The 12,669-nt window shown below is 41.7% G+C and overlaps 1 protein-coding gene across 2 annotated transcripts in view; it reads left to right on the top strand.

Annotated features, from left to right (window-relative positions):
• The window catches only part of CLIC5 (chloride intracellular channel 5), a 71,735-nt gene that overhangs the window by 15,113 nt on the left and 43,953 nt on the right, over positions 1-12,669 (top strand). Inside the window, exon 1 of one of the 2 annotated variants that reach the window (XM_038132214.1) lies at positions 3,654-4,036. The exons of the other annotated variant lie outside the window; for it this stretch is intronic. Coding sequence (XP_037988142.1) covers positions 3,974-4,036 — 63 coding nt within the window. The 5' untranslated portion in view covers positions 3,654-3,973. Of the gene's footprint in view, positions 1-3,653; positions 4,037-12,669 lie in introns of those variants that run through there. 2 annotated transcript variants of the gene reach the window in all.

Genomic DNA, 12,669 nt, shown 5'->3' with positions numbered 1-12,669 from the left:
CTATTAGCATCCAATAAATTCAGTTGGAAATTGCCAGTAATTCAGAACTGTCTCTGGAAGAGATATTTCCATAACCTGTTCATACTACCCTGGCTGCTGCTTAGGTGTGGGGTTTGTTGACAACTAAGCAGTTAAATAATTTCCTGGTAAAATCATAGCTCTGAATACCATTTACTGCATTTACTGCAGCTGCACAAAGCTTTTACTTCTTTTCATCCCAACAATGAAAAACGCTGTCTGTGTCATATAAAACTTGCAATACCTGCTCTGATGGAAGGAGCTGGATGGAAGCACTGGGGGATGGATGTGCTTTGTGCTCTGATCCTTCTTGGTAACGTAGCAGTGTGCTGGAGAACTGATAGAGTTACATTCTGGATGCTTGGCCTCTGCTTCACCCCCTCAGGACAAATCTTTGCTGGAAGTGAAGCTTGGATCAGGCCTGTGAAAGCTGATAGTGCTCACCTACAATAGAGCCTTACATAGGGACGTGGCTGTTCCTTTTCTGAAGCCATCCTCTTCTTTTATTAATGGGATGATGTGCTCATATTCATTTCTATATCTCATAAACCTCAACTTATAATGACTTGGCTTATGAGGAGTTCATAATTCAGTGTCTAATGTTCTTGTGTGTAACTCAAAGCCTCTGCTACTTCTGACTTGTGAGAAAATGATAGGCCAAACTAAGTGACTCATTCTTTGCAGTAAAATGAGAGTGTACTAATTATTTATCAGTATCTTACCCTTAATTTGGCTGAAGAAAGAGCTGATTTCATAATACACAAAAGAGCTGTGTAGACACTAAAAACCATTATGGTCAGAAAGGTTCCACCCAGATGTAAGTGATAAGTCAGTTTTATATGACAGAAAAGCAGTAAATGCATGAATAGATTCCTAAAGCAGTGCATAAATAAATAAATAAATAAATAAATATGCATCTCTATATATTTCCTCCTACTCACTGCCTTCTACAATGTTTATCCTAAATTCAGCTTCCAGAATCTCTTAAAAAAAACCAAAACAGCATTATATGAACAAGTAATGTTGTCTGTTATGTTTGGTCTCTTCTAGGGATTCCATGGGGGTATTTTTTTAAAGCAGAGGTTTTTTTTTCTTAGAGGTGGGTTGGCTTATTTTTCCATGGATACCTAAAAGCACAGCTGGAACACCAGATGTGTGGTATTTACTACTCAACTTCTGTAGCCTCTGAGCACCCCATATCAGGTCCTGGGGCAGGAGGTGAGGTGGAAGCACATGGGGAAGGCACCTCCCAGTGGCACCACTGTCCAGAACACCCTGAGCCAGGTGGGATCTGGCCGGTCCCTGCAGCAGTTTATATCTGGGTTAGGATGGAAATGGCTGCAGGGCACCTTCACTCCCTTTGTATTGCAAAGTTTCCCTTCTGCTTTGCTGAGCCTCAGCACAATAATCTTCATCTGCAAACTAATTACTAATTATAACACACCACTAAACCCAGACAGTAATTGGAGGGAAGGATTTGAATGTTTTAACACGAGGCTCTACTGAAAGTGCTACATCTAGAGTTTGACTTTCAGAAGCACAAGGCACACACAACTTCTGGAGTGAGGAATGGCACAGGAATCAGGCTCTAAAGCCATAGATTTCTTCTACTTAAAAATTACTGCAGGATTTGTCTGACCATTACATGTTTATCTCATTACCCTGGGCTCAGTGGAAAAAATTAGACACTTCTAGGGCATATTTTTTCATTCTAAAATAGACATCTAAATAGGTCACATGCATCACAACTTGTAAGTGCTGATGTTTGGAAACCTGATTTTATTTCTACCCTTTGGTTCAGCATTAGCAGCATTACCTCATTACTGTGCTCATAGCTGGCAGTATCTTCTCTTCCAGAGCCAATGGTCCTGGGATACAACTTGTTCAAACCACTTGCCTATATCAAAACAATGTTTTCAGTGAGGCTGGAGCTACAGGTAACCTCAGTCAAGACGATCCATTTCCTGTTGTTCCCAAGAACCCTCATTAAAGGGAAATTATGTCGCCACAAGGTGCTAGAGCAAAACAATTTTTTGCAAATCCCAAAAGCTTATAATTGTATAGGTAATAATGCATTATTTAGGGATGCATTTTAGAGATACAGTGATTACTCTTAAGTTTTTGGCAGACTTTTATAACTGTAATGCATAATTACAATGCAATGATTCTTTCTGCCACATGTAAGTACACTTAGCCCATGTCCTTGGAAACTTGCCGGTAGGCTTAAGAATAATTGTACTCAAAATGTTTGGTAATTAATGTGCCTAGTCCAAAAATTACATGTAAAAATTTGAAATCAAAGGAGTAATAACACTTAATTCTCTTATAGTTAACCTTCCAGTTATTTGAATGAGCGCTAATTAGATCTAAAAACCATAAGCATACTTTTACAGTAATTATAATGATGATTATGTTGTAATTACACTTGCAACAGCATAATGAGATTTACTTGTTAACCATTTCAGTCCTTCGTGTAGTGCACATGAAGAAGCTGTTGTGGGGACATTCCGATAGAACTCACCCAACGGGCCATGGAGGCGTTGGCTGTGACTGCTCTGGAGCTGTGTCAAATGCCTACAGAGAGAACAGGAGGTCATCACAGAAGCACACAGCTAAGAGCACTTTCAGGAAAGACGAGTGTTTGATCATGTCAAAACCCTCCCCAAAAGGCATCTCTGTGTCAGAAGGGGAAGATAAAACTGCTCATGTCTGGCAGCTCGAGCTGCCAACAACCTGTGAGCCAGAGCTTTGGCAGTCCTGAAACAGGATCGGGGCAGAAGTGTAGGAAGAGACTTCCCGAGGGCAGGAGGACACAAAGTTCCTCCAGGCAGGGATGGGGATGAGGAGGAGGTGCCATTGACCCCTTCACCTCCGCCTGCTGTCCCCTCCTGTGCCAGCACTCCCTCCCTTCATGCCTTTTGGCTGTGTCAGGACTTTCTATAGGTGCCACCTCATGCTCAGGGCTGTTGTGCGGTGCCCTCTGAGTCATGCCAGGAATGCAGGGTGAAGGAAAGGGTGTAGGGATGACAGCAGCGTGTCAGCAGCAGGCTGAGGCCCTTGGAACTGCTCTCCCATGCTCCACCCAGCAAATCATTGCCCTCCTGTCCCCCCTCTACAAGCAGCATCTCAGGTGACATGCTGAGAAATAGTTATGGGACCCAAACATTCCCATTCCTCTGCTCCTGAGCTCCATCAGCAGTGGTCACATCACAGGCGCTTCTCTCACCTGAGTACTCAGTTTTGGCTTCTACACCACTCTGTACCCCACACATGGCGGGGGATGCTGAGGCAAAGCTCTGCTTTTCTTCCCATTCCTTGATTGATCCAACAGCCAGTGCACAGGCTCTTTTTCTCTTACCTTTCTTAGCAATAACAATATTAGGACTTTGAACAGCTACAGGCAGGATGGACACCCTTCAGAAAAGCAGAAAAAAAACATCACTGTTGCTTAAAGCAATGAAACCAGCCCGGCTGCAGGAGTTCCTTCTTCCCTGTCCCTGTAGAATGAGGGAGGGAACAACAAAAACGCTGAAAACAGGGAAGAGCAGAATTATTTGTTCAGAGACTGGTCCTGCCGTAGGTACCAGGAGCTTGTCTCCTCCCCTATGAGTTTAACCCCACCCTCTGTTTTTTTATGCTCTGGGCTATTTTGGGCAGGCAGCGAGGGCTGCAGCTCTGACAGATGAGGATACTGTACCAGAGCACAGCAGCACTTGTTGCTCTGAAGAACTACCGTAACAGGGACTGCTCCTCTGCTGCCTTTCTTTTCTAAATTACTATTAATTTAATTGACTGCAAACTTGTTTACTCCACTGCTTTCAAGCTTTATCATTACAAGTGATGTTTTAACAGCTTTGTGGGAGCGGTTCAGAAGGGAAACTCACACGCCGTGCAGTTGAAACCTCCTTTTGCCATTTAATATCAAGAGATCAGCTGGTAGCCTTGGGGGTGAAAAATGACAGACTCTGTTGCTGCTAATGGGGAAGGAAAGGACCCTGAAATTGAGCTCTTTGTGAAGGTAAGTTGCGCTGTGAACTGGACACTGGTGTGACTCTCAGATCGGCTCAGCTTCTACTGAATAATCAAACTTTAATTTTCTGGCGCTGTGCGGAAGCGGTGCTGTGACAGCCTGTTATCTCCTGCACACACACTCACCCTGCTTTCTTCTTCGTGACATTAGAATTAGGTAATGTTGTGGAGGGAGAGTCAGAGTTCCTGTGTTTTATTGTTAATTCTCTCCTCGTGAGTTTGTTCTGTTATTCTTAGACTGCTGCCTGCAATATACTGTGTCCTAACTTTAGACTTGAGGCTGTAGGCTTCAGGTTTTGCTCCATGAATCCTGACTTTCTTTTCCATTTTTGGGAAGAGCAGGGGGGTACCAGGGTTTGGTACCTCAGCAGAGGCTGTTGGAGAAATGCTGATGTACCATAAAACAATAAGGATTGAGATAAGCTGTCAGTCTCCTGATTATTTACTGCAATGCTTCCTTTTTTTTTTTTTTTCCTAAACCAATAAAAACTTCATCAGTTTTTACTGTCAGTTTCCTCAGACTGAAGCTCATTCTGATTTTATAGAAGAGTAACTGAGAACAGAAAGCAATTAAATGAAAATATAGAAAAATCACCACACCTTTTATGTGGTTGGGTTGCAGAATGTTTCAAGTTGTGTATGACTGTTGGTCTTGGGCTGTGAAAAACTTACCATTAAAATCAGTGGCATGGTTGAAACCCATGACACATACAACCTTATTAATAGCAAACTTCATGAAAACTCTGTCTCAGTGAAGAGCTCAGATTTTTTGATGTTCAGAGTGTTTAAGGCCTCTAGACACATTGAGGCTGAGATCTCCTATGCCTGTGTAAAATCATGGAATGCTTTGGTTTGGAAGGGACCTCAAAGATCATCTTGTTCCAATCCCCCTGCCATGGGCAGGGGCATCTTCCACTAGACCAGGTTGCTTAAAATCTTGTCCAGTCTGGCCTGGAACACTTGCATGTGTTTGGTCTCTCTGAGCCTAATCCATTCCTGTAAATCCATTGGATTATTATTCATATGTGGGAGTTACCTGAGACCCTTAGCAAACAGGGCCCTGAATGATTAGGAAAGCAAATTCCAACCCCTCCCTTCTGTCAAGACGAGAGTATGTAATTGCTTTGTACTCCCTGATGGATATTTTGGGCTGTGAGTTGAAATGTCAGCCACATCCATGATGTGTATACACAGCCTCTTCACACATCTTCCAAAACCAGTCAGTTGAGGTGCAGGTGCTGTGACTGAGCCAGCAGTGAGGTCTTTTTCCATAGCAAACAGATTTGACAAGAATTTCAGGTTCAGAAGAGCCCTGTAGATACTTTTTACAGAGAGCTTAATGTACTAAAATGGACCAGCAAGAGTCCATACAACCAAACACCTCACCTCTTACAAGTTGTTTCTACCAAATTGAGTTTAATGGAGATGTTTACGGGCTAAAAAATAGGTTTGTGATGTTGTTTTCTACTCTGTCATCAGCCAAATGCGTGCTGGAATGGAAATCTGTAGCTACTGATTTGTTTTAGTGCTCGCACTGTTTCACTGAGGCTGACACGGGTGTTTGTGATATGTGGTTCTTTGAGTGCATCAGCTGTTAAAGTGAAGGTCATTGCCCAGATTCATTGTGTGAAGCTCTGGATCCATAAGATACTGGGAGAATGAGCACTGTGTTAACTAAGCCATGCCACCACCTGAAGATTTATAACTCCAGAAAGAACATTTTTAGTAATGTGACTTCCTGCATAATGCATTTTACAGAATTGCATAGAGACTCACATAAAACTCAGAGCTGGAACAGAAGAATTAATTGTTATCTTCCTGGAGACTTTCCATTTAGGTTGAAAAATTGCAATTCTTGATGTTTTGGAAAGGTGCCATTAATTTAATTAAAAGTTTAAAAGGTTCTATAGTAAAGCATGTGACCAGAGTATTAAATTATACACCTCAGAAGTTCAAAAATAAAAAGAGAACATCCAAAGGAGAGACAAGCTGAAAGCTGAAAAATAGGAGAATATAAGAGAATCATGAACAGGTGAAAACTTTTCTGGAGGGTGACTGCAAAGAATAGAATATTAGTCAGTGGAGGTAAACAGGAAGGCTGATCCAGGAGACACTCTGCAAAGGAGAAGAGACCTATTCTGCCTATTTTAAGACAGGAAAGAATAGAAAAGTGGTAACTTCTGGAGGACCGTGAGGTACTGGGACAAGTGGCAAATGTAAATATAGTTGACCACACCTGAGGCAAGTTCTAACAGCAGGGGATGTTGGGCTCAATGAGCAATTCCTCATTTTGAGTTTTATAGAGGTGATACTTCACCCAAGGAAAAGAGTTCTGTCCTGCATCCCTGAAGGAACACACAGAAAAGGCAGAAACAAGTGAGAAAATGTAGGACAGTAGATGTGGCCTGCTGGAAACTGTATCTTCCACAAGCCCAAAAAAAAAAACCAGAAAGGGCTGTTTTTCACCAGCCACAGTGTCCCCAATAAAAGCATTTTCTGTCTCAGGTTAAAAAAAGAAAGGTGTTACACAATTGCTCTATTTCCCTTTGCTGTTTGTCAAGCAGGAGTGCAGAGCCTCAGACAGACAAGCAGGGAGCGGGGTTGTAACCAAAAGAGCTGCTCTGTAACCCAATGCAGGCTGGCTCAGGAGCTCCTGAGCTGCGCACACAAGCTGGGCACCACCAGGACACGGCTCAGCTGCTGTGGCAGGGACAGGTTAAGTGGTTATCACACCTATTTGTTATCATCCCCATTGATTTCACTTGTTTTCTAACGGTGCCCTAACCTGGATCTGTGAGGTATCTTTTTGTGAACGAGTGTTTGAGAGCAGCTCCCCCCAAATCTGGGGCAGGACACAAGGAGAGCGATGGTGGGAGCAGCGAGATCTGCCAGGGAGGTGGGGCTGCCTTGATCAGATGTGCAGCTTGCGTGAGCAGGCCTTTGCTGAACATTGAAACTCTCCAGCAGCAATTCCCTCTCTAAACTTGTTTGACAGGGAATTGGAGGAGGCTGCCAAAGACGAGGTTTGATGCGTGGTGCCCTGAGACGCTGGCGGCAGCGGCGCAGGGAAGGGAACCTCGGGAGGTAGTGCTGCTCTGCGCCTAACCCAGCTCGTTGTAACTCAGGCTAATTTCAGTCCTCTGTGTGCTGGAGAAGCAAAGTGCTTCTGTATAAACGACAATGACACCCTGCTGGAAGATATATTTAGCTTTTCCTGGCAATCTTGCACCTGTATGCGTCAACATAATGACAAAATTGAAGTAGTGCTCATATTACGTGAAGTAATACAATTAAAACCCAGAAGGGAGGACCACAGGACTTTTGTGGATTCTTTCTGTTTGCAGTGGAAACAGGTGTTTAGATGTACATTCCTTGCCTTTCAGGATTAGAGTAGTACCTAATATGATAAGTTAACTTGAAGGGAGATGCATTGTACCCATAGAAAACAAAACGTGATGCAAAGAGGACTGCATTGCTCAGAATGCAGTCTAGAAAGGAAACAAACCCACAAGTGGAACAAAGTACATTTCATTTAAAAATTTTCCTGTTTTAGAAACACTCTATAACAAGATATTTCTTAACCCATATTTCTGATAGTGAAAAAATGGTGTATCATGGTGGTAGGAGAATGTGTGGTAAGCTGGCAGGCAGCTGCTTTTAGGAGGAGTCCTTGTTGTGGCACTGATGGATTGATATTACGGGTATGTTCATTTTTTTGGTGTCCTGGGCTGAACCCAAATCAGAGGGTCCTTGGTTGAGAGAGGTGATTCTGCCCCTCTACTCCACTCTTTTGAGACCTCACCTGCACTACTGCATCCAGCTCTGAGCTCCTCAGCAGAAGGAAGATGTGAACCCCCAGGAATGAGTCCAGAAGAGGCCACCAATTGGATGAGAGGGCTGGAACACCTCTGCTATGAAAACAGCTTGGAGAAGAGAAAGCTCCAGGAAAACCTTACAAAACTTTCCAGTAGCTAAAGGGGCTAGAGAGAGACCTTCCACAAGGGCAAACAGGATAAAGGGGGATGGCTTTAAGCTAAAGGAGGCTAGGTTTAGATTAGATATTAGGAAGAAACTCTGTATATAAGGGTGGTGAGGTCCTGGGACAGGTTGCCCGAAGTTGTGAATCCCTGACAGCGTTCAAGACCAGGCTGACAGGAGCTCTGAGCAACCTGGTATTGTAGAAGGTGTCCCTGCCCTTGGCAGGAGAGTTAGAATGACATGACTTTTAAGGTCCCTTGCAACCCAAACCATTCTAGGATTAGGTAAGCAAGAGCTTTTGCTTAAAATATGTAAGGCTTTACTTCTCAGTGTTCGCCCACAGTCACAGTGAACACCCTTCTAGGAAAATGTGAAGCTGCTGCAAGTGTAGAAATCAAAAGAGACCTCAGAGGCCTTGAACTTCCACAGTGTCTACTTCAGACATTTAACATGTCCCCATCTTCCAGCTGACTGGGCCTGTTAGGATTATGTCTAAAAGTGATGGCAAGATTTTTTACCAGACTTACTGTTCTGAGTGAATGGGTCAGTCAGAGAGCCTGGCTGCCAGGACAGAGCAGTCATCAACAGCAGTGTGCTCCATCACAGCCCCAGGAGCTGCTGCCCTCAGGAGGGTGTTGCTGCCCTTCTTGTGGACACAATTATTCCAGAAATTATCTCAGGGAGGAGCAGGTTGGGTGGGGTTTTGCTTTGGTTTTGTTTTTGCTTTTTTTTTTTTTTTTTTTTTTTTTTTTGTTCTGGCTGGTTTTGGGTGTATTTGCTGGATTTAAAAAAAAAAAAGTTATTTCTGCTTGAAAGGTGATTTCAAACCAGCCTTGGATTGGATTTTGGTGAAGTGTTGTCACATAGCCTTAAATGAAGATACAAATAAAAATGTTATGCCTGTTACGAGCACTCATTCCCCACTGTTAAGGCTCTTGTGGTTTTAATATGAGAGAGTCACTCTGATAAGAAAACTGATTTCAGTTTCAGAATTTCAGGGTTATCACAACCAGTACTGGCTTTGCAAACCGGGAAAAATAACTTGGTAGGAACCTTTTAACCCCTTATAACAAGACAGGCTCTGCAGTGTATTCGATTCACAGACTGCCCTCAAAAAGTTTTTTTGCTGATGATTAGAAATCAGAATCACACCTGGAGGGCTCTAAGTTCATTTCTGTTTCTTGAGAAGTGTGAGTATTTCCTGGGTATTGTGAGCTCAGCTTGGCTTTCATACAAAATCATTCCTATGTTTAGCTAAACTTTCTAGATAAAAAGGAAATAACAAAGATAAAAAAAAAAGCACAAGGAAGAATAATGACACTGAAACATCTGGTCCAACCTGTCTGGTGCTACAAGACTGACCATAACATTTTTTTGTTGCCAAGCCTTTCACATTTTGAAAAAGCCACAGCCACCCTACAAAACAGATGTGTACAGTGTGTGCAGCCTCTGACACTTTTCAGCTGTCACCCTGGAAGTGGTCGGAGCACAGGGTTTACTGTTCATCTTGAATTTTTTTACCTTTTGGAGCTGCCAAGCAGGTGATGAGCACCATGGTTTGTGTCTCTTCAAACTGCTTTTGGTGAGGCAGTGCATGATCAGCAGCCTGAGTCTCCCCCTCCAGCATCCTGGCCTTGTGCTTTGGTATTAAGGTTACAAAATTTACAAGGTCTACCAGTAGTCTGGACACCAGGGAGGAAAACAATTTTAATAGGTTTGTTCAAACATCTGTAAATGAGTTTTAAAAGTTCCGTGCAGTGGGACACAAGTATTTCAGTGTAGTGGTTCTTGTCAAATTAGGAGTGACCAGAGTGATAAATCAGTAACAACTCCACTTCTGACCTGCTTAAATCAGGGAAATGCTATCTGGACTGACCATTGCTCCTCTGATTTATTTTTTTTTAATTATTATTAAGCATTTTCAATAAAATAATTTTAAAATAGAGGAAAAGCATCCATCTTGGCAAGAATGAATTTTGTTTTAAAATTACATCTTAAAAAATAATTCAATAAATTGCCATATAACCACCCAGCAAATGTTTTAAAATTACAAGTTGCTTGTTTTTCCTTCTGATGAAGAAAACAATACTTTAAAGAAACTTTAGCCTGAGTTATACAAACCAGCGTCTGTGTGTCTGTGTGTCTGTTTTGTCTCTGAGCTTTTGGAGGTTTTGTTTTGCGTCGAGACAAGGGCCTTGTTGGTGGGAATATTAGAGACAGGCAGTAAATTGTTTAAGCAGGCCAAGTTTATAAAGTGACTTGGCAGGGATATATTCACTATCCCAGCCACCTTGAACCTAGTCTGGAATGTTGTTAGGATTGCCTGGGGAACTGGTTCTTAAGTTAAGAAGGGATTTCCAGCTGTGTCTCCTGCCTATGTTCATGGTCTCATCCTTAGTTTATGATTAAAGGTGAATGATACCCTGATCTGCCATGGTTTGGGGGTTTTCCTCTATAAACAGCTGTGACTATTTGCTTTTTAATTAAGCTTGTTGGTATTGATATACATGTTAATTGTGATCAAAACATCTGATTAAAATGAAACATATTTCAGGGCTTTGTTGAATATGCATACTTTCTATAAATGGGATCCATTCGAATAAATAAGAATTCAGAAACATTCAGCTTGGGTCATGGCCACAAAAGCAAGTCAGTTTTGTACTGCTGAGTTCAGTGGCAGCAGAATTAGGCCTGCCTGAGTGTATTTGAGATCTTGTTTAAACTCCATTTGCTAGCTCTTTCCTTTTTTCTGGCTTTTCTGAGCCACACAGTCAAATTGGGTAAACACTGTGTTTTAATTTAACCATGAAGAACTGGTGATACTTGTAATTATTATTGCTGGTACTTAGAATTAGCCACCAGTGTGCCCTGGGTGCTCTATGTTTAGCTGCAGGTTGCTCTTTTTCTATCTCTAGCAGCTCCCATCCAGTCAGGCTCAAAGGTTGCTGTGTCGTGGTTCAGCAGTGACTGTGAAGCTCCAGTATCCTCAGGAAACTTTTATTGGCAATACATGGCTCTGCTGAGGCTAATCCAGAACAGCAAATGTCACTGCGATCGTTTGACATAACATTCCAAAAATACACAGGGACCCTTTCCAGGAGAGCCAGCAGGAAGTACGTCTGCCCGTGCCCCAGGATTTAATGTTGGGATCAAATCCACCTGCCTGTGTCAAATAGAGTTTAATGGAAGGCTGTGTGAGGATTGTGTAGGAGAACGCATTGATCACCAACAGCAACAATATCATGTTGTTCTTGTGTGGCACATAATTCTTCAAAATGTGGCAGATAAGACCAAAATAATCCCAGCAGTGCTGCAGGAGTAACAGAAGCACTATTTTGTTAGTAGCATTTCCATTGCTCAGCTAGGAGCTCTGGTAGATTTTTCAAATTACTCCTTTTTAACAGAGTTAGGCAGATGTTAAAGGGTTGTGCCTTTATGTGTTAGTTTTGTACATGAATAGTAGAAGGTTTCAGTGGTAAACTTTTTTTTAAGCTAAGGTTATCTTAAAGTCAGGGGGAATCAGTCGGGATAAGGAAGGGTTTGGTTTTGTGCTGGATTCAGTCTATAAATCTTACATGATGTAGGAAATGAGAGCTGGTACCTAAAGTGCAGTAGGTACTTTGTAAATAGCTTGAAGTGATTTGTTTGACACAGTAAAATTTCTTGTGGTAATTTCCTTATTCCCTTTCCTTCCTTGTCTCTTGTTCTCTCCATTTTTTTTTGCACTTTTGTGTTGCTGACATGCAGTAAAATTCATCTAGATGGGGTAGCAGGGATGTATATGTACATCTGGAGCTATGACTTTAAAAAATCTGGGTTTTGTATATCTGAGGAATTTAATCAGCATCATGTATTCCTGGCATGATTTTTATATTGAACTTAAGACTTGGAAATTATTACACTGGAACAGAAGTAATTCAAAGAGTATCCAGCTGTGTTTTGCAGTTCCAAAGCCAGTAATTTTATCTAATAATACCTAAGGGTAGAACTTAATCTAACTGATTGCATTTGCAACATGTCATTGCTGTTTGTTACATAAGTTGATTGCCAGTACACACATAAATGTAGAATGATGAGCTGATAGGATTTTTTTTCTCTGAATCTCTTAAATTTAAAGATTATTTGTAAATTAGTATTATTCTCTCCCTCTCAAGAATAATTTCATGACTTATTTTTTGAAGTGTTTACGATTTTACTGTTCTGTATGTATCTACATTTTATTAATGGTGGTGTTCACTGATCTTCCATGATTTAACACATATTCTTCTTTAATTCAGTGACTCTGATGCCCCACAGAAATGTCATGGGTACAGTGTCATGTGTTCAGAAAAGAGATTTGATCACAAAGCCCCTGAGATGCTGTTCTCTAACACACCATAGCAAAGCTTTGCCATGTTAAGATGGCCCCAGTGTTGTCAAAATCCAAATCAACTTTTTTTTTACTTTCCAGTCTATGAACAAATGAGGACTTCAGCACTTTATCTTAATAGAGAGCAACAGCACAGCTTCAATCATTCAAACCCTCAGATTTTTATTTTTTTCTAATCAAACTGTGAAAAGGTCCTGCAATGTGAATTTTACATGTTAAGCTCAGTAATATTTCCAGGTTTTTACCCAAATTCTTTGCATGATTTCTTTACTTTT

The sequence above is a fragment of the Motacilla alba genome, chromosome 3 (assembly GCF_015832195.1).
Source record: "Motacilla alba alba isolate MOTALB_02 chromosome 3, Motacilla_alba_V1.0_pri, whole genome shotgun sequence".
Taxonomy (NCBI): Eukaryota; Metazoa; Chordata; class Aves; order Passeriformes; family Motacillidae; genus Motacilla; species Motacilla alba.
The sequence above is the reverse complement of the archived record's forward strand: the minus strand, read 5'-3'. Positions and strand labels throughout refer to the sequence as shown.